General features: G+C 46.3%; 1 protein-coding gene across 1 annotated transcript; it reads left to right on the top strand.

Moving 5' to 3' along the window:
• Nucleotides 1-171: 171 nt before the first annotated feature.
• dipk2ab (divergent protein kinase domain 2Ab) lies at nt 172-27,878 on the top strand. Its single transcript, XM_067252147.1, is given in 5 exon segments — nt 172-573; nt 7,826-8,756; nt 20,661-20,888; nt 20,890-20,965; nt 24,879-27,878. Coding segments are annotated over 4 exon segments (1,302 nt in total). The 5' UTR covers nt 172-573; nt 7,826-8,102; the 3' UTR covers nt 25,223-27,878.

The raw sequence follows: 27,878 nt of genomic DNA, 5'->3' as shown, positions 1-27,878 counted from the left end.
TAGGGGGCGGAGTAGACGAGTCAAGCGTATAGCAACTGCCTAGCAACCATTATCGTAAACCAACGACGATGTCGCAAACACTAATCTCTCTATGTTGGAAAAAAAAAAGTCCGAATAGAAAATCCATTGTGGTGTTGAAGACGAGTGAGCTACAGATAGACGAGAGAAAATAATGCTCCGTTAGTTTAACCGAGGAGAGCCCGAACCTTATCGGATGTACATGGATACCAATGCACAATATCGATATATTTATTTGTGATAATAATCGCAGCATTCAATCGGAAATATCCGGTAGATGAAGAGTTAAGAGCCGACATCACAACTGTTTATTTCACAAGCTAGGCTAACTGGCTAGTTTGAATAGGAGCTAGGAATTGAATCGGAGAGCTCGTTTGAGTTTTCTTGATAAGGGATATTAATCGTGCTGTGGGATACACGCTTCTTTTGTCTTTTGATTTTGCCGCTTGTGATACAAAGTAACCATCCCTCGCCTCGTAAGTAAACGCAACTTTAAAGAATGAGACAAGTCAGCACCAAGCATTGCACGGAAATGGAGTGAAGAAAGTCACACAGGTTTGTTTGACAGTTCTTACTATGTGTTTGTATTCGAAGCTTACGTTGACTTCAACATTGATTATTTCAATTTGGCAACAAAGCATGTGGGATCCATCTGTTTGGTTATTGTCTTTGCCATTTTGTTAGTATCTTGCCTACTTGGTGAATGTGTGTAGACTAGGGCTATGTAACTCAATATGAGAAAATGGGCATCCAAGCAGCTTGCCTGTACCAGCGAGAACACCAACTATGCACAAGCCCCAACTATACTAGTAAACTACTCAACACGGCAAGGCATTTTGTGGTTCGCAATAGTCAACCTTTATTCACATTCACACTCAAGAAGCTTTTTGATGGCAACTGCATTGGCATAGGTATATTTTGCAGGTATATTTGTAGAAAGATATATTTTTACCCATTGTTGCCAACTTTAGCCTAAGGTGAAATATGTGGACTGAACTTGTTTTAAAAGACCAGTACAAAAACAACCTTGTATTGGTTTCAAATTTCTTGGCACAGTTTTCAGACCCTGGAAACAAAGTAATGGGATTCCACAGTGCTGACCTCATATTATGAATATGATCTTTGCATTAATCTTTCAGTGTGTGTGTTTGTGCGTGGCATGCACACGCACTCACTAACAAACTGACACGGACCACACACACAAAAATATTAATCTCTTACAGACAGATCAAATTTCCATCAATCAGAAGAAGTATACAAAACACATACTACTGAGCACACATTCGAGTGGTCAAAGGAATGTATTCATTATATAGGTTAATGTTTGTTGGATATTAATTTTTGACATCACATACTCATAAGTTCACTAGGTCACTGGAATATATTTGTAAGTTATTGATGATATAATCATTACCAAAAATTGGGCAGTTGACAGTCATGACACAGTACCAGAGATCAGAACAGACAAACATAAACCAACTATAAAAACAGAATGTTCAACTAGTATGCATACCTCAGGCCAGTGTGCAATTGCTGTAACAACAACTTGAGAGTTCATGCAATGTTGACTTTAAAGTAAACAGAGATGGGTTACAATTTTTGCTTTGTAGCTGGAAGCGCAGCATTGTATTTTCAGAAGTGTTTTCATATTGGCCTTAACAGTTCAATGAACCACAAACGTACAATACCTGCTTTACAGGACACCAACAGTTGGGTTGAGTGTCTGCAGAACTATGAAAATACATTCATGTGCTCAGTCAACTCTAGAATTAACTAGTGTTAAAACTTGCTGCATGGGACAAAGCCAAGTTCCTGTAAAAGGAACCATAGGAAGAGTGTAGGTTAGTCCTCCTGTTTGGACATTCACATTTCACTTTTGGATTTCACTTCAGGTTAACATTTTATTGTATCCTTGGTATGGAACATAGTTCTTGATTAAGTGGGATTTTTCTTTTTTTTAGATATTCCTATGCACTTAATTTACAAGACCAAAGCTGTCTTGTGTCTGGGCTGAGGGGGTTTTCATACAAATTTGCAATTCAATTGTATGGCAGATTTTGTGGTAGTCTTGATGCGGACATAAGCTCTGAAGTCCTATCTAATTTACTAATATTTGTTATCTCAATTGTAGTCATTGTCTGAAGTTGGACCCAATATGAACGATCACTTTGTATAAGTAACCTTCCCAAAACACACAGACGCGCACACACACACAAACACACACACATTTAAAGTGACTTCTCAAGTGACTTGCCGCAGTTTGGAACAAATACGGCTGCATTGACATCCTCATTAAATCTGTTAGCATTCCGTTCTAGCCTGAGATAAATAGAAGAACGTTTGGGTTTGCGGCTAATTGGTGTTCATATTTGGAGGACTCAATTTTCCATTAGTCGCGTGTGTGTTCCTGTCGTTTGTGTCCATCCATCATTGTCTGCGCTTTCGTCCTGCGGAGGCATCCTGGCTGTGGATGAATGTTTTTGTGATCAAACATTATTGACTCCCCCAGTCGATAACCTTGGCAACTGTAGTTCTTCTTTCCAGCTCTAACCTCTCACTGCAATGGAGGGTAGACCGTGAGAGGGGCCCTGTGCATTGTGAGATGTCAGAAAATGACTGCAGCAGTGAATACGCTACTCATTCAGACGTGGACAACACAGTTTGCTTCAGCACCTTCCGGCGAATCGATGGATCTCTCCATCCTCCGTCCCTCCATTCCTGTTCTCTCTTCCTTCTTGTCCTTGTGTTTATTTTATAGACGCAATGCTACCTCTCATTAGTTCCCTCTCCCCCTTTCTCTCACAATTTTTTGTTCTTTGTCTCACTATCTCTTGGGCAGTATGTCTGTTGCCCTTTCTCTCTTTTTGTCGTAATTTTCTATTACACTATATTGCCCTATTTCACATATTTAATTGGTTGTGTGCACAACCAATTAAATTCATTAAGCATGTTCACCTCTGGCTTGACTCTTATTATATAATAATGAGGGTTAGCCTCAGGTACTGATAGGGATAGTGAGCTTGGGAGTAGCCCAGAACTGATTTGGGTATTATCTGATCCAACAGACTTAAATGATCAGAGTGGTGCAGAGGGCTGTTGAAGTAAAAAAAATACAAATGTTATCTTTTTACACCCACTTTCCCCATCCACATCATTTCATCATCATTTGTTAAAAACGTTACTTTTTAACGTTTTTTCTCTTCTTCAGGGTGTCATTTCACACCTGCTCTGTCGTCTCACTCTTTTGTCATTTGTTTTCAAAGCAGTGTGGGGCCCATCGCACAGCCTCATGTCTTTTCCGTCTCAGTAATGAGCCAATTTGCGGCTCTTAACATCTGCCAAAACTTTGAGCACGCCGAATGTGACACTCGGCTCCCATGCATGAGGAGACAGCCCCCCCCCTGTCTCCCCCCCTTGTCCCCCTTAGAATCACGGCTCCTCGTCTTCGGACTACTTTACAGACTGTGCGAGTGTGCCTTGGAGAAACTTTTATTCATCACTTTTTGGCAGCCTCTCTTCCTGATGAGAGGTAATTTGGCGCTCACTCCAAACAGGGCTTTCCCTGAGTAGAGCACACTAATGTGAGGGCTCATAACCCCCCCCCCCCCCCCCCCCCCCCCCCCACACACACACACACACACACACACACAGTTTGGGATGCCTGCCTGCGCCCTTCCCTGCATTAAAGGGGACTGACATGCACGGAGGCCTTGGGATGCCTAATTTTAAACACACGTTCCTGTGGGCAGAATGATGTTGGCCCGAAGGAAAAACATTACTTGTTTTAGTTTCACTGCAGTTGTATTAGGGCCCAGCACATCTGTATCGGAATGAGCTACGTCTGGATGTAATCAAGGGCTAGCGCTGAACCTTGTCCATGCCGAAATGCTAGAAGGCTACTTTACCAGAGACACCCACTTAGTTTATTGCATGATACCCTGTCTAAGTAATTGTGTGCACACTCCAAACAGAAACAACAGGAACCAGGACTTTTTCTCAATTTTCTTTTCTTCTATTCTTTTGCTGAAGTTATGGCAGTGCAACTCGAGAAAGAAGCTTTGCTTCAGTTTTCCTTTGTCGCTTGGCCCCGCAGCTCGCTGTGGGTGCTCACCGTGACTCGGCCTGTTGAATTCACACGTCGACAGCTTGAGCAGGTCTAATCCGCCCCGAGGTCAAAGAGGTCACGGAGCAGCAGGAGTCGCGCACACCGACCGTACGCACTTCATGCTCTACATTTGAGGTATTCAAAGGATCTGACCCCCCTCTTCCTCCCCCTCTCCACCAAAACCGTAGAGCAATTTCCCCATGTAAGCCCCAGTGATTAGTAAGATCATTCCCGCCATACAGGTGGTCCTCCTTAGGTAACTGATGCCTGACACGTCCCTCTGAGAGCAGGCAGGTAAAGAGCGAGAGCCAAGCCTGGTGCTAATCTGTAGGAGCCTCAGCCAATGCATCTCATTACTACTGGGACGCCGGAGCAGTTCCAGGGCTTGTTCCAGCCTGCCCTGACTCTCAGCGGTCGGTTCCAGAGAGGGTCAGGGTGGATTTGTATCATCTCCTCAGACAAGGCAGGAGATCACTTCTGCTCTCTCAGCCTGAGATCCCAGCTCGACCCACATCTCCTCGCCCCCTGATCGGGGCCAGTGTCACCCTGTGATACGTGGTGCTGCCGGTGTCGGATGCTAAACGGCTCATCGAATGGAGGTCGTATCGTGCCAGGGATGTTCAAGTGTTCTCCTGAGACCATGAACAAAATCCGGCTCCGTTCACTCCTGCCATAGTTGTGAGAAAGACGTCCTATGTGCTTCTTCTATACGTTTTTTTTTACCGCAGAGCCATCATTTTGTCCCTTGCTCACACCTTTGAGTCTGGCTCCACGCACTCTTCCTGTTTTCCCCCACTGCCTGTTGAATGTGAATGCAATGCACTTGTCTGGCCTGTCCTGCTTACTTTTTACTTTTCTCATTTTACTCTGGAGGGGCAGGGAGGGTGTAATGGATGATCAAAATATTGGTTTATGAGCTTTTCGCTTTAGGCAAGGTTTTCATGTGCTTTCACCTGAATCTTGAGTTTTGCCAATTAGCTTGCGCAATGAGATGTAATGTGGTCCATGAAATATAAATTGGGAAAGTTGCAAATGAGAAATACCGCAGGTACCACTTGTTATGGAAGCAAATCTACTGGCCATGCAGAAAGCAAAGAGGCTCAGTTTGTGTCACTTCTCCAATTGTTAATTTGGTTTCAGTAATCCTACGAAAGTAGTTTCGGTTTGCTGCATTTGCAGAGAAGAGCTTCAGGTCCAGAGCTTGGTGAAGCTTTCACATCCCCCATCGCATTAATATGCAGTGATTTCAGTGGTGTTCTTCTTGGCATCAGGAGTGAGGTGTGAAACATTGACGTGTGTGTACATCTGCTCGTCTTGTTCTCAGTCATGTTCTTCGGCCACTCCACCATTTACAGAGCGCTGCTCTGCAAAGAGGTCCCCATGTCACTTCAGATGTCGGCCATGACGCTTTGAGCGCAAGGCAACAGTCAACACTTGCGATGATTCGAGTTTAGCTTTACTCCTCAGCTGGGCCCTCAACAGTCAGCCATAATGGGCATGTCGAAATTAGCGCTAATTGAGGACTGCCAATTTGCACGGTCAAAGCCATTGTCTGGCTCACAAAAGAGACTTCTAAGTGTAAAGTCTCAGCGCTACTTAGCAGATCAGGGTGGTGCAACATGCCTCTAAAGTCAACCCAGGTGGTTGAAAGCTTTTGTTAGGGAATTGTGTTGCCCTGGCATTGCTCTGCTAAACCCTCTCTAACTCCCCTGTGTTGCATTCATTTCCCCTGACTCTGCCTGACTGACTCCCTACGTGAACCAGAGTAACAGATGCATTCACACCATGCCTTTGGAGAATCTCTTCCTCTGTGTCTGTCTCAAATAAAAAAAAGCTTTTTTGCCGCCCTTTAGTGACACCAGCCATTTTCAGAGAGACAACTTCAAAGCAAGATTAAAACCAACCAGGCAACTCTGATCAAAGGTTAAACTTCCTCAGCATGATTCTCTGTATAATGCACACTGGGGTTCTTCCAATTGAAGAGGGAACCAATATGCAGAGATGGGCTATGCATCTATAATTTTAGCACCATTACAGGAAATTATATATATATATTTTATAACACATTTCCATTGAATGATTCAAACGAAACACTTCTGGACCGTACTATGGTGTTCATTTTAGGACATCCTCAGATCTCAGACTCAAGTGTCAGACTCAAACGAAAAGGCATCAGGTCTCAGACCAAAAGTCGTCAGTTTCAGGCGAAACAGCATCAGTTGAAACGGCTTCAAACCAAACGGCCACAGAAAAAACCTCTGTCAGCCTCAGACAAAACTTTGTCAGAAAAAAAGTTGTCAGACAGCATTGTCCAGAAGCCAAAATATTAGAGGCTCAATGGCACAATAACAGGCTGAGTACAGCTGCAATAACAGCTCGAGATGCTTCAGTCCATAAATTCTGTGGGTAAATTTAAATAATTAATCTGTAAAATTTTATTCCTACCTAGGGCTATGCACAGTTTCAATGTAAAATAGCTATTTCAGAATTGCTAGGCTTACTCTGTGGCTGTAAAGCAATCGCCATTAACGTATACCATAAAGGAAACGATTCAAATGAAAAATATGTGTACTATCACAGACCTTCTGCTAGTTTGTTATGTTTGACTAGCTAGCGAAGTTAGGTTAGCGACAAGTGGAGGCATTCATTTTAAATGTTCATAAAAATGTAAATTGCATTACTTCACTTTCTAACACAGTTTGTTTGTAGTAGTATCCATGCCAACCGGAGGACTAAACATGGGTTTACTTTACACAAGTCAACTAGCTTGCAGAAAACAACTATTTTGTATTATATCTCAAATAAGTTTGCTTGCTGTACCATTTAACAGAAACAACACCACAGCGGTATTCACTGTAAAAACTGCTATCTATTTTACCTAATTCGGAAAGCTAGTCAACAACTCCCTTATATCTCTGACAACTTTTTTTCTGACAAAGTTTTGTCTGAGGCCGTTTGATTTGAAGCCGTTTCAGCTGATGCCGTTTCGTCTGAGACTGACGACTTTTGGTCCGAGGCCGTTTTTTCCGAGACACAATGCTGTTTTGTCTGAAGATGACAGAGGTTTTAGGCTACTCTGATGCCGTTTCGCCTGAGTCTGACGACTTTTGGTCCAAGACCTGATGCCTTTTCGTTTGAGTCTGACACTTCAGTCTGAGATCTGAGGATGTCCTAAAATGAACACTGTACTGGACAGACAGGGCCAGAGATAGCCAATGGACAGAACTTTCAGTGGATCATCAGCCAAATTTATTGGTAACAAAGAAAGGAAGTCGTCATCAGCTCTGTAGTTACATTTCTGTCACTTTACGTCTCACTTTTTCATCCTTTTATTTTTATCCTTTTATTTTTATATATATATATATTTAGCAGGAGGGCTGTAAGAAGTTATTTCCTAAAGAAAGAGGGAGCTGGTACCAAATTTTTATAGCATCGTTCCTCCTCACAAAGTAATGTATTCGCTCAAACGATCCGAGCAATTATACTTTTTGAAATAATTTAATGTGCCACAGAAAGTACCTCTTTGTTTTATGTGAGATGTATGTAGCCACTGGAAGTTAAGTTGGGTCCAACAATGGAAAAATGAGTATTTCTCAAAGGTTATTCGGGAAGCAAAAGGGCCATATTCCATGTCTCAACTCTTGTGAAATGTATATTTTTCCTTGTATCCCGGTGTAATGTTCTCTCCCTTTTTCTCAGCAGATTTGGAGCCTGCTTGTCGAGGGTTCCAGAGACAGACCAAGGGGGGAACATGACTCACAGGCCTTTGCCAGAACCTGGCACAGGGCCCCTGTGCCAACCTAGGCCCTGCCAGTCGCTCCTCTAAGACGCCACCCCCTCCCCCCTCCCCCCCAGTTCATCATGATGGAAAAGAAGTGAGGCTGTAGCCCCCCCCCCCCCTCCCCAACCAACTGCTCTCAACACTACTACCCCCCTCACCCTAAATTACCTTCCCCTCCCCCCACCCTTTCCTCTAAACATGCTGCGTTTCCTGCCTCTCAAGCTGGGCCGCCTCTACCGCTGTCTGAAGCTCCTGTTGGTGGTGGGGCTGTTTGTGGTCCTGCTCATGAACACCCACAGCCTGTTTGCCTCCTTCCAGAAGAACGAGCTCACCGACCGGCGCTTCATCAATCTCAACAAGTGCCCGGCGTGCTTCGGCACCAGCTGGTGCCGCAAGTTCATGAACGGCCAGGTGTCCTTCGAGACCTGGGGCCGCCTCAGATTCCTGGACGTCTTCAACGTCAAGAACGTTTACTTTGCCCAGTACGGTGAGCCGCGCGAGGGAACGCGCCGCGTGGTGCTCAAACGCCTGGGCTCCAACCAGGAGCTGGCTGACATCGACCAGAAGATCTGCAAACGGGCCACGGGCCGGCCGCGATGCGACCTCATACAGGCCATGTACAAGACAGAGTTTGCCCGGCTCAACGGCGACGTGAGACTCCTAACTCCGGATGTGGTGGAGGGATGGTCGGACCTGGTGCACTGCCCCTCCCAGAGGCTGCTGGACCGGGTGGTGAGGCGCTACGCCGAGACCAAAGACTCAGGAAGCTTCTTGCTGAAGAACCTCAAGGACACAGAGAGGATGCAGCTGCTCATGACCCTTGCTTTCAACCCGGAGCCGCTGGTTCTACAGGTAGATACACTCACAGCTACCCTCTCTCTCAGTGGGTTTTTTGATACAACAAACTGATAGGATGTGGATAGGATGTGGTTTGAAGGTTTTCAGGAGACTACAATTGAACTCCCTTTTTTTGGGGGGGGAAGCTTATAATCAGCATGTGAGGTTTCTAGCCATATCATCTCTCCACTTTTGATACTTTCTACGGTTAGCTTATTTCTGGTCTTCTCTGACACAATATCCCTGAATAAGAGTTTTCAGCAGACACTCACGGAAGCTAAAAGCTGTTTATTCGTCAGCCACCATTTAGCTACAGATTGGAAACAACTGCTCGGAATGGACTTATCTGCACCTTGAACTTCTGCCTCAGGCATCGAAGGCAGACTGGTGAGGGTTTATGATTTGGTGGAAGCCTGTGCCCTCGGTACGGCTTCCAGAAGAATGGGAGTTGTCAGTGGATCAGGCCTGGGAGTAGGCTGGCCGAGCCCTCAGTAAATTACAGGGTGGGAAGCCGTCTGTTCCTCCCTCTGCTACAGATAGAAGGCCCTCATCCATCTTAAAAGCCCTACCCGAGTGCCTGTACCATCTTAATCGGAAAACACCCATACGGGTAGAAAACTGGTTTTTGAGTGTAGTGGCCTTTCACCAAAGTTGAGGAATTTGTCCATGTTGCGTATGTGACAGTGTATTTAGGGCAGTCGTGAATAATTTAGGACTGTCTGTGAATAGTCTGTAGTGTTTTTTTTTTTTTTCATAACTGTCTCCTGCCCATGACATCCTTGAATAATTTTAGGCAAGAGAAGTGGAGTACTTTGAGATGTAAAGACTGGAAGGGTCACAACAGACAAACTGTACTTAGTAGTGAATCAATTGACACATAAATCCATGTTTATGTTGTTTCGTGTTTTCCAGTGACCTTGAGTCAATATGTCATCACTTGTCATTCCTTCCTCTTTTGTGTCAACTAAGATGGAAGTCATTTATATAATATCCCAACTTTCCACCTCCTTTTCCTGGGTCGGATTTACCAGCAGACAATCAATTGCAATTTCATTTGGCAATGACCGTGTCTCGTGAGAGGTCAGATCAACAATGGGGTGGGCCTATGCAGACATTCAATATCTGCACTGACCTCCAATCCCTCACAAAGCCCCCAACACCTCCGGCATTTGGGAGGACAAAAGGCAAGATCAGACCTTTAGTCCACCCAATCTATACAATCTGATTAGCCTTGTGTGGTCTTTCTCATCCTCTTTCTTTCATTCTCTCTTTCTATCCATCTTTCTTTCACTCTATTACTCTTGTATCTCTTTCTCTCTCTGTCCTTCTCTTCTCTTCCCCCTCTCTTGTCCGCTCCACAAACCAGATAATTCTGTATTATTATGCCTGTGTTCAAAGGTTCGGGTGAATCATCTCCCTTGCTCTGCTGACACACTTGCTACCTGCATGACACAACGACACAGGCGCACATACACACACCTTCCCCCTCCTTCTGAACCCACAATGTGTGTTTGCAGGGACTCATGAATTATTGAAATGGTCCTGAACTTGTGAACTATAGGCAGGAACATTTGGGTCCAGGAACAGTGGACCTGGTGAAGAGACAGCCGCATTGGATTGTGGGTAAAGTGGAATCTGAAATTACTGTAAATGTGTCAAGGATCTGCTTTATAGGCACCGAAAGGGTATTTAAGTGCCTTGCACTATTCCCCTGGCCAGAATCAAATGAATAAAATGATCAGGAGAAAATTTGCAAAGAGACCTGGAGACCGGATGTGAGAGAAGGTTAGCAACTAACTGCACTAGACCATACAGAATTAATGATGTCTTTGGAGATTGCTCACAATATGAACAGTGCTACTGTACGCTTCCACCTGTCTTCCAGCCACAGTAGAGGCAAGGGCGAGGCTTTCCATTTTGCTCCAAGCAGCAGGAAGACCACAGATGGGCTTGACGCTCATGGCGTTGTAAAAAATAGTGTTAGACTGTTGAATCTGATAACACGTTACTTCTGCTGGATGTAGTCATTTGTCTTAGTTATTATGTTGAAAGTAGGCCTTTTTGTCCGTTCCAGTGGTCTACGGTATGTGCGGTCTACGGTGCATGTTTTCTCTTTTCCATTTGTCTCACTTTAAGCACACTCCACTGATGTCCCTTCTTCGAAATAGACTTCCCAGTGTCATCCTAGATTCATCTCTCTCTCTCTCTCTTTCTGTATCTCTCTCTCTCCTGCTATTCCCTCCCCCTCTCTCCCTCCATTTGCCTCATAGTGGAACAATGTGGCTAATAGTCCTGTACACTGCTCACTGTGAGCAGCACCAGAAAACAGCTTCTGTTTTGTCTTTGAAGCCGCAGGCAGTAAATCGGCCTGCTTCGTCTGTCTAAGAAACCAGACTCTCTCTGTCAGTGGAAACAGTCCGCAGTGTTGTTTTGGGCTTGGCCCACGATGCGTTTTCTCTTCACCCGTGGAATGGAAGCTCACTTCCCCCCTCTCTTCTATTCCCTACCCCTCACCACCAACACCCCCACCCACATAGAATACTGTTTAGCTTTTGGGAGCAAACGTTTTTTTGAACGACAAAACGAAAGCAGCCGAACAAGGAAAACCTTGTGAGGCATCGGGAGGGCCTACACGTCCATTTATGTCTTGTCTGCCGGGGTTGTTTTCAAATGCTGACCTGTACAGAAAGACAGTGTCTCTTGTGTTCTGTTGTGTCCGTTTGCGCAGAAGTTTCTCTTCCCACACGAGCCGCATTATTTGTGGTTTTAAATTATTGATACAGACCAGTGTCGAGAACGCTCCCTGTCACATTCGATAACGTTCCCCATCTGTTGGGCTCCTTTCCTCCTCATTGGCTCACAACAGATGTTTCATCAAGCATCCCCTTTTCCCCTCCTACTCGCCATTTGAAGGGAAACTTTCTTGGAAATTACATTTTCGTCTGTTGGTTATCCCCCGGCTTGCCGAGTCACTCATGCATCAGATGATGGTCATGTTTAATAGACTATCCTGCCTCTGGTCATGTCAGGCCCCAGACTTAAATTAGCCCGATTTATCCCCTTCTGCATCCGTACCGTCGGGTTTTGGGGGCTAGTTAGCCAGCAGCATGTGACTACCACTGCACCCACCACCCGCGCCTCCTCTCTCTCTGTGTGCTCAGCCAAGCCAAGAATAGGACGTGACAGGCCCGTGGGGTCGACTCAAGTCAAGGGTGCACTCATCCTCTTCTAGACGAGGGAAAATCTGCACTCTGGAGACAAAACGCCCCCCTCACGGCCCCTCCTCCCTCACCACACCCCTCCCCCGGTCGAACCCCCTAACCGCGAGGGGTTCACCTGACACCCGAGATAGCGTTACGCAGAAGCGTTTCCTTGCTGACTTTCCTACTTCAGGAACTTGTTGTTGTACATGAGATGAATGATATCAAGATGCAGAGGAGAAAGAGAGAAATAAAAGAGAAAAAAAAAACGGAACCGGGAAAGCTGTTTGCATCGCCTCCTCGACACGACCCCCGGCTTATCCTCCGTAGATTTCTTCTTCCCCCCCCCCCCCCCTGAACATTGGTGTTGTTCTCACGCGAACTAGAAAATAAACACTCGTCGAGATTTGAACAAACACACTGGCTCGCTTGTTTGCTTTCTTAAAAGCTTGCTGACTTAATGAGCGTCTGCTTAATTTAATATAATGTTTCACCCGTTTACAAAAAGCAGTCCCATAGCAAATCGATGGAAATCTCAGACGCCAAGATTTCTAGGTCACATCTCTAAATGGGAGATTGCCCGTTGATTGGTTTTCTTTTCTCAGTGATATGACCGCTCGCTCTCCAAACCCAGGCCAACGCCCCCCCCCCCCCCCCCCTCTCTCTCTCTCCTACCCGCCCATCTGCCTGCAGCAGGCTGGGCCTAATCGGTGGCCTAGCTCCATTGGTAAACACTGATTTAAGTTGCTGGTCTCTGATTAAAATCTTTTGTTTCTCGTGGCCTGGGGGATTTCAGACATGCTTGGCCCACGAGAGAGAGGGCTTGTGTACGGCCGCTTAACCGGCCTCAAGTGCTCCCAAACCCCCTTTCATTATTCTTTGAGGCCTTTGTGCTCAGATTGAATCCTGTTAGGATAAGACAGGGTGTTATCTGGTGCCCGTCTCCCCTTTTCTTTTTTTTCCTTTTTTGGCCGGCCCTCCCCTGGTTGGTTAGAGGCCCTAGTGGAAACAGAAAGGGGGGGGGACGGACGTGGGAGAAGAGAGAGTGTGTGGGTGGGTGTGTGTGTGCTGGTAGCACCAGCCAGAGCCCTTGTGGTGTGTTTTCTTCCCATTTTGAATGAGCCAGCTCGCGCCACCCTAATCCTCTCTGCACACACACACCATGGACACACGCACACACACACCCAAAAGCCAGAACACCAGGCAGCTGTGTTTGGTTAGGTAAATGCCCGTGGCTCTTTCTGCTGTTTCAGTAGCCCCCCCACCCCCGACCTCCTCCATTTCCCTCCCTCTTTCTCTCTTCCTCACCCCTTGCATCCTTCCTTTACGCCATTGTGTCCAACTATCCCAGAATGCCTCTCAACAGCACTTCAATCCCAAGAGGACCCAATAATGTATTTCAGTTAGCTTCTGTTTCCCGAGCGCTATAAAGCCCTCTCTTTGTAGTCCCCTGGATCGGCTAGCTGAGCCTACAATGAGGACCAAAGCCACATCACATGCGTTGACCTGCTGTAAATCTCGTCTGCCTTACAATGTCCTCTACCTAGTTTGCGGAAGAGAAAATAGGGGGAAGGATCAGGCATAAGGTGTCACATTTTTGCTGTTCCAGTGTGCAAAGGCTGATGGGAAACATATTTTTAGCGACTTGCACCTATGCCAAAGTGTAGGCTAGCTTACCCCCCCCCCCTCCTGCCTATCAAGAGGTTCCGGGACTCAAACCCACAACCTCTCAGGTCTCAGGACCAAACTCGTCTCCTCTACCCCGGCGGCCAGCGATGCCACCTACGCAGAGAGTCAACTGCGACCCAAAGACCCTCTTGGATGAATTAATACCGCTTCCTTCTACTATCAACAGGGATTTATGAGGTGGCCCCGGTGCACCGCGGCTTAAAAAGGCGCCTGGCCCAGGGTCTCAAGTAGCTGCCAGTGCAACTCGGGAAGGAGCTCCAGCATCCCGCATCTCTCATTTCTCATCCTGCTCTCATTCTCTCCTCTGAGACCGCGCTGCATCTGCTTTCTGCTCTCCTCCTCTGTAACCCATTTCTGTCAATAGGGGAACTGTGTGGAAGCTGAATGTTTCTTTCTCTCCGCTCTCCCTTTCTCGTGCTTGTTCTCCCACCATCACTTTCTGTCAACCGTCCACATGCTTTGTCCGTCTTTTCAATTCATGTCTCGCCTCATCCCTCCCTCCCTCTCCGTCGCACACAAACAAACGGATACCTTTGGGTGTCCGCAAGCACCTTGACTCGGAAGCCTGTGAATGCAAGGGCACGGAAATACCAGGGCACCGAATGCGTGCATTTACCTCTCTCTCTCTCTCTCTCTCTCTCTCTCTCTCTCTCTCTCTCTCTCTCTCTCTCTCTCTCTCTCTCTCTCTCTCTCTCTCTCTCTCTCTCTCTGCTTCTCCCTCTCTCTCTCTCTGCTTCTCCCTCTCTCTCTCTCTGCTTCTCCCTCTCTCTCTCTCTCTCTCTCTCTCTGCTTCTCCGTCTCTCTGCTTTTCCCTCTCTCTGACTCTCCTACCACGGCACTCAGACTAGCCACTTCCTGAGTCACACGTCTGGAACAGAGAACAGAGACTCCCTCCGTCATGTCTCGCTGGGGGGGGGGTATGGCGGGGGGTTGGCACAAGGGTAAAAGAAAAAAGAGACGGAGAGGGAGACAGGGAGGTGATATCTTCCAGAAAAGTGGAGTTAGCTGTTCTCCCCTGTGGGGGCTGCAGTTCTTGCTGGGGGCTGGCTGGGGCCTTTAAACTTAAATAGGCTGCAAAATGCCAGACGGGCTTTGTCATGAACCCTCCAGACACAAGGTCAACAAACAGGCAGGAGAGAAAAGGCCAGGCGTTTAGAGGCCGAGCAGGGGGTACTCGCCCTCTTCCACGTTCTGTCTATCTCTGCCTGTCTCTCTGCCTGTCTCCCAATCTCTCTCTCTTTCTCTCTCCCACTTTCTGACTATTCAAGCCTTGTGGTTAACTGAGCAGGTTCGTCAGACTACGTAGCATGGGTAAAGGTTAGCGGATGAAGTGTTTGTTGGGCTGCACGGTGATGTGTTTGTATTTGTGTGGGTGTGGGTGCGCACATCACGGCTTTTTGCACTCCCATCTTAGAACCTGCTTCCTGTTGAACGGCCTACCTGTCTGCCTGCATGCCTGCCTGGACGCGTCTGTTGTCGAGCCCAAGTCTTTTGATGAGGGCTGGAAAATGCCGGGAATTTAGTCACGCCCAGCCGGCACCTTTTAACGGGGAAATGCTAGCCGCGCACATGAAACGTTCTGGCGGCTAGCTGCTAATTCCCATTGTGTGTAATGAGAGGGAAGTGGCTGTGGTTGCGGGATGTGGGGCTCTTGGTCTTCTTTCAACATTTTAATGTACATGTACACGTGCATCAACGCAATCGTGTGTGTGTGTGACGCTGAAACCACCAGTCTCTTTCAAGGCTTGCTTTCCAAGCTGTGTCGTGGTTCCTGATTGTGTTGATTTGCCTCACAAATGGTTTTCCCCGACCTTGGATGGCTACAATTTCAAGTATTCATCTTCCCCACACGAAAATACTCACATTATGTACACACTAGTCCTACATGTGCTCGTATAAACACACACACACAGACAGGGACACACACAGATGCATATAGTCAGAGACACTTTAAAGGCCTACACAGACTCTCCTCTGAGTGTGTTCTGCAGAAGGGCATTCCTTTGTCGACAGATGTCAGGACGCAGGTGTGTGTTCCTGTGCCTCTCGCTCCACTCGTTTCATCCCCTCCTCTGGAGGCTGCCCATTTGTCTGTGGCCCTGTTTCATTTCAGACCACTCAAATCCTCCCTCTGGAGGGACTGGGGCGTTGTGTGTAAGTGTGTGCGTCCTGGCTTGCACAAGCGTGTGTGTGCACGTGTGTGTGTGTGTGTCTTCATTGTTTACATCAAGAGTATGATTGATTGATTAGACTTTTAATTTACCGCAATAGATGGTCATTACAACCCCATCACTTGCGATAGTCATTTATTTGATGTTTCCTCTCTAGATATAGATAGATGACTCGGTTGTGTCATTTCAATTCTGTGCCATGAAATCATAATGCGTGAACAATTTTAACAGATGGCTCTGACAGTGGGGTTTGATACATTATACATTTCCTAAGCAGGGGAGAAACGCTCTTTATCAAGTGACAAGAGCAGGGAATTCTCCCAGACCCAGAAAAGCAGTGAAAGTCTCTGAGACGTGTCATTGCCAATTGTGCTCCCCCAGCATTTCTGAATGCCCCACAGCCCAGAGGTTGAAGGAGATTGGGAATAGGTATCACTACCCTTGTTGTCTGAGACTAATATGCACACTTGTAGACACGCTCAAACACGCGTATACACACACACACACACATACTTTGAACACACTGATGTGTATCTGAAGAGGATTTCAAGAACTGAGCAAACCGTTTTAACCGAAGTGTGAAGCTCTCCGTCGCCACACGTCTCTCTTCTAGGTCTATTCCGTGACAAAGTGCAATGGATGTAATATAAGGCTTTCCAATTTATTTCACCTTGTCAACGCCTCATTGCGGACGTTAATGACTTCACCAGAGTTACCGCTTAGTAGAGCGAAGGGAAAAATGATTGGTCGGTCGCACCAGGCATTTATCTACCCCCACTGTAGGTGTTGTTCTTTTCAAGTGGTTTGGTGCCCAAAATCCTGTTCAATAGCTCGTAACAGCTCAGTTTTGCCAGGAGGCCTACATTTTCCTTTCAAAAGAACTTCCAAATTTGAAATAAGTATTATCTGCTTGACAATATTGTAGTTGTCAAGGAGGTAAAGTCTCTTTTTCTCAAATATGTTGAGGGACTTGAGGGAATTTGACAGTATTGAAAGGCTTGTGAAAAGACTAGTAAAGAGAAATTCAACTTCAGCGAATACGACAATACATCCACCACTTAATAATTACGCCATGTTCAAAAAGATATTGTAATGTTTTGATCAGGTTACACATTTAGTCATTTAGCAGACGCTCTTATCCAGAGCGAATTACAGTAAGTACAGGGACATTTCCCCGAGGCAAGTAGGGAGAAGTGCCTTGCCCAAGGACACAACGTCATTTGACACGGCCGGGCCACCTGACTCCACTCCAGGTTAATGGTAGTGGGATTGACAACTGTTTTTGAGGACCACGTAACAGGCACAGACATAGGGCCAGGCGGTTGGACGTGACGGCAGAGGCATCCTCATGATGAAAGTGTCAGAAAGTAGCCTTAGGGTGTCTCTTACCCTCTCCTCATCTCTCAACCTCACTCCCGTCTTCTCTCAACCACACTCTCTCTCTCTCCCCTCGTCTCTCAACCGCACTCTCTCTCCCCTCCTCTCTCCCCCCCCCTTGTGTTTGCTGGAGTGGACGGAGAGAGACTGGAAGGGAATGGATCTCTTTCTCTCTCACATGTATACGAACGCTCATTATCTTGTACACTTCTCTAGCTACTCATCAGCTTTCTTGGCGTGACATTTTTTATACAGTGTTGCCAAAGCAGTCCAAAGCCAAGATGAAGACATGACAGGAGAAAAAAGGCACCCTAAATCAGACAGCTAGACAACGTTATTATGTAAGAGGCCTGCTAACACACTGTTTGTGTAAGGGGTAAGTCTACGGTATCTCTCTTTCTCTCCCCTTCGATTTCTTCAGGGAGTGGGGTATTTGACAAAGCAGGTTGAGCCATTGGGTTGGCAAGCAAACCTTTGTCAGCACACCAAAACCTGTTTAGATTTGCTGACAGTAATAAGAGATAAGGTCTGAGGCACCAGTCCTTAATAGGGATGTCCGACATAATCTCGAGTTTAAAATTAATCGTCCTAAATGAACCGAGGGAAGTATGAAGCCATTTCAAATATTTAGCCTGTAAAGTCTGTAATCCTGCTTAACAAAAACCTAGGGCTGGGTCCAAATACTCCTAAGAGGATTCGTGTCCTGTCGAATTCACTGTCGTCACGTAAAGGCAACAACACAACAGCACATTTTTCATCTCTTTTCTCCTGTTGAGTCACGGGTTAAAAATGACTGCATCGGGAGTGTGGAGAAGACTGCGTGAAAAGCACACGGTCACTGCAAGGCCGTAGCCATGGAGTCAACATTGGGGGGGAAAGAATTAATTTTGTTATGATCATTTCGGACAGCGTGCGTGGTTGCCTGTCCTAGCGTAGCACATTTATATTTTTATATCAATATATTGGGGGGGGGGACATTTTGACCAGATTTGAATATTGGGGGGATATATATTATGATTACGGCCTTGGGTCACTGACATTTAAGACGCGCCAAGCAAAGTTTGGGATCACGCGCGCAAAGATCAAGATCGGACTTGGAAAGTACCCAGAAAGTTCAACTCAGACATACACTTTTGTAACAGCGTCCAAGGAGGGAGGTTACATATATTTGGGACACACCAAAGTGCGGTGGCCGGACAAACAGTCGAGGGACTGAGAAGTAGGGAGAGTAGTTTCTGGAAGTTAAAGAGTGCTACTTAGGAAAGCAGACTCTGTCTGGCCCCTCATTGATTGAGTCACCTCAGGGAGTCAGCCTTGACATCGCTAGCCTACACTCAGCCTGCCTGTGTCCTCTGCTGTTCATTCAGTTCCGTTTAGCTTCTTATCTCCGACGGGGAGGTCACCCTGTTTTTTACAATTGGATTTAAATGGAGATTTAATGACAGGCGGTGTGGGAAAAAGAAGGGAAATTCTAGTCTATTTGACAGGGGGAAACTGAATAGAAAGGTTAGCTTGTCAGTTTTATGTTATGGGTTTGCATAGTTGATTCTGAACTTTCAAAGGCATGTTCTTTTTTTATTTGGCTTATTTCATCCCATTCCACAGTGTAATAGAACTCTATAGCCTAACTTGTTTTGCTGAGTCACTCTCCAGCACCAGTTATGGTTGGCGTAGGCCATGCATGCATCCGAGTTTAGGAACGGGTTAAATGATTAGAGTATCGCAAGCAAAACTACTTAACCTCCAACAAAGAAGGAGTATAGGAGAACCAGAGAAACGCCAGATACGCTAATCGTCCGTTTTGCTGAGCAATTACACGTTAAGCGCTCTCTCCGTCCATTACCTGATACCCACAATCCAACATGGCATGCTCAACCATCTTTTTATTCCGTACGCTGCAGACATTCTGCTTGGAGACACTGGAGGGGGTTCACCTGAAGTGTAATGTTTTTAAATAATTTGTATCATATGAAAATTTCAACAGCGTAAGCCCCCTCATACATATTTGAACATGTTATCCACGCAAATTGAAAAGGACGAGTGCCAGGGGGTATCAGATTTCCACAGCGGTAAGGCGAGAAGCAACGTTCGCTGTTGTTCACACTTCACCTGCATGGCTAGGTGTGTCTTTGTCGCTTATCAGCGGGGGTTATCCGGATTCAGGAAGGCGAGGGACTCTTTTACTTTAGTCCTGTTAACTTTTAAGGCTGAGAGACAGGGATACGGAGGTAGAGGGAGGCTGGAGGCTGTCGCAGTTATGTATGTTGGAACATGAACATCCATTAAGGGAAGATGTGGCATAGAGATGACTGTAATAGACTGCCTAGTTTACAGCAAAAGTCTGGGGTAAAAGGGGAGTTCTCTTTTTCTTCACTTCAACATCAGTTTTTTTTCTTTTTCTTCACCCTCTTTCTCGCTTGAAGTTGTTTGGCCAAGAAACAGGCTGAGCGTGGGAGAAAGGGGAAGAGAGGCTGAAGGAAGGAGGGAGAGTTGCAGAGGGATGTCTGAAGATAGAATTGGTGAGACAGGAAGAGACTGTGGGGTGGAGGAGCAGTAAGAGAGAGAGAGTGAGAGCGAGAGAGCGCAAGAGAGGGAGAGGCAGAGCAGTAATGAGATATAGCTCGTTCCTTAGAGGCCTGGACAGTTCACCAACTACAGCTGCCTCACACTTGCCTCATTTGTGTCGTGTGTGTGTGTGTGTGAGAGAGAGAGAGCGTGTGCTCGCTCGCTCAGTCATAGCCTATGTGCTTGCCTGTCACACCATTACAACCTATGGTTGAAATTGAAATACCTTAAGGGATGTGTAACAAAGATAGATTAGCAATAGCAAAACAGCTGTGCTTGCTACAGTACGTTGTAGTACAGCTTCCTGAGGTCTTCCCCCGTGAACTTTTATTGCATGGAAATCCGTTGGTTGAAACCAGCAACAACTCTGCTGCAGTTAATTTACCTACCAGTGACTACCATGACTACACATTATCTTACCATGCTAATTCATTTTAGAACTAATCGACTCATACCACTCCAAACACTTATAATCCAGTATCTGTGAGAATGGCTTATTGGGTTGTTGACATTGTGCTGATATGGCTTACTCTTTATGAAACACAATCCCTTATAGCAATAGCTAGACACAACTCTCACAAGTATGTTGCGTTGCAAAAGGGAAAAGCCAGGTTTATTTTTATTCCAGCAATTTCCAGCTCTAGACTTTCTTTTTTTTCCCCATCATACCTTACTATCTCCCTATTCTTTCAATCAGTGCTGCCTATACATAAATGACTAAATGTACATGTAAACAAACGATATCCAACAGTCAAAACAGTGTCTCCCACTCTCCTTTGCTCTGCTCATCTCTTCTAATCTCCCCACAGCCTGCAACTTTCCCTTTAGGGAGGCTCTGCCCCACACACACACATACACAAACACACCTTTCTTCTCAAGTTTCAAACAGAAAAAACTCCTCTTTGTTCCCCTTCCAGAGTTTTCCGTCTGACGAGGGCTGGCCTTTCGCCAAGTACCTGGGAGCGTGCGGGCGCGTGGTGGCGGTCAACTACGTCGGTGAGGAGCTGTGGAGCTTCTACAATGCCCCCTGGGAGAAGAGGGTGGACCTGGCACGCCAGCTGATGGACATCGCCGAGCAGCTGACCAACAACGACTTTGAGTTCGCCCTCTACCTGCTGGACGTCAGCTTTGACAACTTTGCGGTGGGGGCCCCGGGATGGCAAGGTCATTGTGGTGGACGCCGAGAACGTTCTGGTGGCCGACAAGAGGCTGATCAAACAGAGTGAGTTTTTGTTCACACGCACACTGCGGTAACGGTTGGTGAGTGTTGGGAATCGGGAATGTTGGTGCGGCGGGTGTGATAAGGTGGTTTTGTGTGTGTGTGTGTGTGTGTGTGTGAGGGGGTGCGCACACTTGCTTACTTGCCTGCCTGTTTTGTGTCCTCGGTCCTGTCTCTATGACAACCGCTTCGTGTGTGCATGTACCCAGTTGTTTTGCTGTGCTATTTTTCCATCCTTGTCATTACCCCAACCTTCTGTCTCCCCTGACGGGCTTCTCACCCATTGCCAGACCAGCGGCAGGGACTTTTCTGCTGAGTCGCAGCCAGGCCACGCTACATTAGCCAACCACTTCCTTTAAACAGTGAACATCTCACACAGAGATCAGCATGTTCATTTCCATTTAGCAGACACGCGATTTACAGTAAGTACAGGGACATTCCCCCCGAGGCAAGTAGGCTGAAATGCCTTGCCCAAGGACACGTCATTTTACACGGCTGGGAATCGAACCAGCAACCTTCTGATTAATAGCCCGATTCCCTAACCGCTCAGCCAGCTGACTCCCTTATTGCAGTCGCCATTGTATTTTTTCTTCACTTTTTGCGTGCCACCTAACAGTGTGTGGTTTAGGTTTTATGCAAGCTGGAAATCCCAGGCCTCATATGTCCTAAGGAAACTGTTTTGTATCACCTTTTGTTTTTTTGTATGACAAAGATGCATGTCAACGCCAAGGCAAAGCCCAGATCCTTCTCCAGATAGCTACAGTAACTTTGCCCCAGTCCCCCCCACCCCACTTTAAAACATAACTGATAATCCAAAGATAGCCGAGCTAGCTCTGTATAAAGGGAGGACAACATATCTTTAAAACACAGGTGTCGGGTTGCCAGGTTCTGCTCTCCCCAACCCTAGCCTCCCTCTTCTTTGAATGCTCTGCCGTGGCAGGGGAAAGGCCACAGATGTGTCCCCCCTCCCTGTTGAAATCCTATTAAAATGATAAACCATATGTGTCGGTGGGGGAGAGGTGCCACTGTGCTGTGACAGATATGAGCTTCTCTGCGTGTGTCTGAGACAGAGACAGATAGGGGGGAAATATTGGGACAAACACACAAAAAGATAAAGTGCTGGCCAAAGTACAATGTCTGTCGCCCGCAAACAGCAGATTGATGCTCGGCAGGTTTTTGCGTCTGAGCTTATTTGTTTTCCTTGGTTGTGTGTTCCTGAACACGTTTCCATACCCCACAACTCTCCCCACAGAATTCAATTTCCATTGTGTGTATGCGCGTTTGTGGGTCGATCGGCCATTTTCACACAATAGCCGGAAAGCCCCGGTGTGCTACGCTAGCTATAGCTTAGCATCTGCCTGGAAGGTGGCAAAAGGGACTCTCTTTGTGCGACGCTAAATTGGCGGTTGCCCTTCTCAAGCTGCTTAACGGCGGCAGCCATTGAGAGTTTAAGCCAGGAAGCTGAGACTCCGCGCCAGCGTAAGGCAGGAAGAGGGGGGCAGATGAGCCTCGTAATAAATACGAGGTCACAGCACCGTCGTGGCAGACGCTAGGCAGCGGGGAGCGGACAAACGCTAATCATGTGTGTAGCAGATTTCATTGAACAACAATCAGAAAAATGCGACGGAAACCAAGTTCGGGAGGGCCCAAGTGTGAATCTCATCAGTCTAAACCAAGGTTTATTTGACTTGCAAATCAAACGTGGGATTGCGTTGTCTGGCTCTCTCTCTCTCTCTCTCTCTCTCTCTCTCTCTCTCTCTCTCTCTCTCTCTCTCTCTCTCTCTCTCTCTCTCTCTCTCTCTCTCTCTCTCGTCTCTCTCTCTCTCTCGTCTCTCTCTCTCGCCCCTCTCTCTCTCGCCCCTCTCTCTCTCGCCTCTCTCTCTCTCGCCCCTCTCTCTCTCGCCCCTCTCTCTCTCGCCCCTCTCTCTCTCGCCCCTCTCTCTCTCGCCCCTCTCTCTCTCTCGTCCCTCTCTCACTCTCGGCTTCCATTCTTGCATATTAATATAGTGTGGCACACAGTGGAGTTAAGAGCGGCCCACTAATACAGACATTTAAATGAATTCGGTGCTCCTCGAGGGTTTAACGCTGTCTGTTCTTGGAGAGACATGCTAGCACGTGCACACACTTGCGTCGTGTTTGAACGCTCATGGCATGGTTATCAAGCATATCTCTAGCCCATATGCCAGAGGGTAGGAACACACACACACACAGTAGTCCCACTCTGGGTGGTCAATAGAAATGCGGGAATGCGGAAGACGGCGTAGTCAGAGAGTCCTTGGTTTCTCAACAGAGACTATCCAGACTTTCTCATCCAGTATTTACAGCACATATTTGAATTGTAAATGACAAGGTTTGCTTTGGAAATGTTCAGGCTTAGTTTTTTTCTTTCTTTCAGAGGTCAGGGAAACAAACTAGGGAGAAGTGTGATGGGAGCAGATGCATATATACACGGCTTCTGTCTGTTCTCCAACTCAAAGCACTTCCTTGCGATGCTCATCATTGTCCTTGATAATGACCCCTACCCTACACACATATATAAGTATATTTCTCAGTAGACGTTAGACAGACACGCACACATTTCTTTGCCAGTCACTGTGCTGTGAAAATGGGGCACTCTCCTGATGCCACCTGTCAGTCAGTGTTGATATGTGATGCATGGACGACGACTGAAACCTTAATTGCCTTCCCTGCGCCGCGCGTGTGCACCTGTGTGCGCGCCTGTATGAGCAGAATTAGGTGTGCAGCGCGCGCGCGCGCGCGTGTGTGTGTGTGTGTGTGTGTGTGTGTGTGTGTGTGTGTGTGTGTGTGTGTGTGTGTGTGTGTGTGTGTGCGCGCAGCATTGTGTGTGTGCGCGCATGTGTGGGGGGTGCAGAGGAAAGATCTGTCTTCATCTCAAACACTGATTGAGCAGGATGGGCCTTGTTCACCTTGGAGACCAGTGGAGGGAGGAGGGGCTCCCAGAGCTGACGGAGCAGCTGTGAAAGTTAGATTGAGTTGTTCTGACTGGGCCGGAGGAATGCTGATACACTGATTATGTGTTTGCTTCCTCAGGGCCCCCCCCCCTCATACTCACTCACACACACACAGAGGCAACTACAGGCGCACAATTGTTTCTATCGATCTGTTTTTTGAATGCAACACCAACAGCTTTTTCCTCATTCCGACTTTTTTTTGCCACCTCTAACCGACCCTCCCTAGGCCACACACACATGCTGATACCGTCGCTCAGACAGGCAAAGTCATACGCAGTAGTGAGTTAACATTTTCTTTGCCACCTAAAAAAAACATTTGCGTACACTGACAAAATGACGCCCTAAGGTAGGTGGAGCCCTACCATGACACTCAACTTGTTTCCTGCTTTTAAAATACCCCACCTTTTTAAAATTGTAACCCTTCTGCCAAAAGAGTTTTCCTATAACCAACATGCGAGAGTGTCTGTTAAAATGTTTTTTTTTTAAATAGGTGCCCAACGCGACTACACTTTAACTTCAACTAAGTTTAAATTGCTTTCTTCCATGAAATGGTAGATTGTGTTACGTGATCGGCTCTTCGAATCCAGAGGAATTTCCTGTAATTGGCTGTGAGACCAAGGAGCTAGAACAGTTGTCACATCTTGATCTATTGAGTTTATTTTTCTCTGTTCTCTTTTTTTACTCCTCTACTCCTCTATACCTGCCATTTCTGAGAGGAAACGCACACAGCCAGATGTAATTGGCCACTTTTCGTATTATCCCACCAAATACCATTGAAATGTATCATAGGCCATTCACGGTGACATATCATGTATTGTTTGTTTGATCGTCAATGACATCTGAAATATGGAGTGTATTTTCAGGAATGGATTTTAACCAGGACACTGTCATTTCTTCTTCGCTGTGTTCTAACCATTGGCTATTGCCTCCCTCTACCTCAACAGACAAGCCGGAGAGCTATGACGTGTGGTACGAGAGCCGCTTCGAGGACTGCGACAAGGAGGCCTGCCTGTCCTTCTCCAAGGAGTCGCTGTGCTCGCGCGTCACCGTCGACCACAACTACTACGCCGTGTGCCAGAACCTTCTGTCGCGCTACGCTACCTGGAGAGGCACGACCGGCGGCCTCCTCCACGACCCCCCAGCCCACATAGCCAAAGATGGCCAGCTGGAGGCCCTGTTGGACGAGTGCACCAACCCCAAAAAGCGCTATGGACGTTTCCAGGCGGCCAAGGAACTGCGCGAGTACCTCACCCAGCTAGCCGCTAGCTTGTCGGCTACCGCTAGGTAATGAACAGAGTTAGCGTTAGCCTGGAGTTTCAATCCACTGACCCCTTGACTGAGATTTGAACCCTGCCTCCCCCCACTGTCCTATCAGGAGGAATTCCTACCCATTTGCACGGCCGCAATGTTTGAGAACTGCACCAGGAGAACAGTTTTCGTTGTTTCACCTCTGGTTTACATGCTCTAGACTTTGATTTCATGGCTGCACGTGAATTAGAGGACTAAGAGGACTATCCCTGCTCCAGAGGCAGGTTTGTAGCCCTTGGAGTGAGGGGGTACGTAGCGTTACAGAGGAGCTCCTCACAGAGCTTTGACACTAGGCGAGGCTAACGTATCAGTGGGTGTCCAAAACGTCAGCTCAGACAGTTTCACTGCCTCATGCCTCTGCTTGCTCAACCAGTCATCAGTCTGCCGGCCCAGTCTGTCTCTTTCTGGAATTCACATTTGTTGTAGACATTAGAATCTTTACACCTTGTAAATGATTGTTTCTTTTTTTTTGCCCCATATTTCTTGTGCTTTTTGTTGGAGAGGTCAGATCGTCGAAGGCTCACATTCGCATCCGGCAGTGGTGTTTTCTGAGGGGGCGCTGCAAGGGAAGGTAGCTGAAATCTGCTGCAGTCGGCCAGCTGTAAACGTCTGGTCGCAGCAGGGAGGAGGGAAATGGGGAGAGAAAGAGAGAGACGGTAACAGTGTCACGCCGTAACGAGAAAAACCCTTGACTGCGATAAAAGTCCTACTTCCTGGTACTCTAATCAATCACTCGATTTTCCAGTTCCCCTGGAGTCTGGCAATCAGTGTTTTTATACACGAGGTTAGAGAAAGAAAGATGGAGACAGAGAGAGACAGGGATAACAAGTGTAGTACCAGAGACAGAGCAAGCGAGAGTTGTACATAGGATAACAGAAAAGGAACGATGATTGGACTGTGGTGGTCCAACAATGCAGATGCGCATATACCAAAGAGGCTATATGTTACTCTAAGGAACCTTACCCTATTTTGCCCTACCTTCCCATCCGCCTTCCCCTCCTTCTCCCTGTGCTGAAAAGCAGACACTCATCCCTCCAGTTATGCGACACTAGAGATGCCCAAAGGAGCCCCAGTGTGAACACAATCTGCAATGGAAATCAATAGGAATGTCAGTACAGTAGGGCCCTCACATACTGGCCAGCCTTGGAAGTATTAAGCAAAACCCCAAGGCTTCTTTCCCAAAATATTCCTTAATCCAGATTGGCTTTGGCAAAAAATATAAACCAAATCGAACTGATCCTATGTTTTTTCAGGTTGTCAATTTATTTCATTTTGATTGTATTTTCTAATTCAGTGAATATTTTGGGGAAACTAATTCCAGGTTTTGCCAAGATGAATCTGGGCCATGTCTCAATACTTTCAAGCAGCATCTTTGCCTGTGTGCTATCCTGCGCTAACACGGATTGTCATTAATTGATTCATTGTATGATAAGGTAAAACAATTGAAGAGGATTAGATAATTGGATGGACAAATAGACTATTACTCTGAATAAGATTGAAGAAATTGCATTTTCCAGTCATCAGTGGATTTTCTCCAAAGGAAACACTGAAAGGAAGTCTTTGTCTGAGACCTAGCCTGGGTTGTGCATTGCCATTGCAGTGTTCCGCAGTGCCAGAGTCTCTTAATTGTCTGTAATTGATAAATGACTCACATTGTCTCATTCTCCCATAGGGGTTTCCAGTTACTGCTAACAACTGTTTAAAAAGGGAATGTGTGTATCCTGAATGAATATGGGTTATTTTTCCCCCCCTTCCTTTCTCTGGCACGGGATATCCGGACCTTGCATTTTCATTTGAACAGATCTGGAATATTTAGTTAAATAAAAAATAAGATGTCCTCACAGCTCAGCATCACTTTGGGCAATCAAGCTTTAAGTGTGCTATGTTTTTTAATCTGCAGCAAATTAGCGCATTTGGGTTGATTTTACACTTGGCGAACCAATAAATTAAAGCATAATCACAATATACGCTCATTCGGTAATGGATTGCGAGCAATCTAACTCAAACTTTTACCACATGGCCGTATATTTGTTTAGCCAATTTCACCCATCGCTGTGCTGTAGACCAGAAGGTATACAATGGAGTGCTATGCACTAAACCCATTCAAGGAACATAGACAAATAATCATTTCAGATCGATACAAACCGTCTTACCCAATAAAGATTTAGGAGAAAGGAAGCAAATACAGATGTTGCCTATTTTGCAAAGTCATGGGGAGTTGAAAATAGACCCTATTTGTTGGGAAAAGCAATAAAGATTTGTTATTGGGTATTACTGGCAGTTATTATTATTTTATTTTTTTGAATCTCCTTTGTTGTATCAGGTATTTCTGTTGTGTTCTGTTATATTCCCTAGTCTCAAAGTACACCACTCCCCATCTGGTTCACTAGTTGGAGAGATTTGTATGTGCGTAAATAACTGTCCGCTTTTGTACTGTAATTTTTTCATTTGAGTATTATATCAGCATTGTCTGATTTTACTGTGCCTTTCATTCAAAAGTTGTATTGACAACTTTTTAGTGGGTTTAAATAAAATATATGAAGATATATATATATATATATATATACTTCCCCAGTGCACTTTGTTTTTTAGTTTTTTCTGTGTTGGTGACTTCAATTTACATTAAACTTACTCTA

The sequence above is a fragment of the Osmerus mordax genome, chromosome 15 (genome assembly GCF_038355195.1).
Source record: "Osmerus mordax isolate fOsmMor3 chromosome 15, fOsmMor3.pri, whole genome shotgun sequence".
NCBI classification, from domain to species: Eukaryota; Metazoa; Chordata; class Actinopteri; order Osmeriformes; family Osmeridae; genus Osmerus; species Osmerus mordax.
The sequence above is the reverse complement of the archived record's forward strand: the minus strand, read 5'-3'. Positions and strand labels throughout refer to the sequence as shown.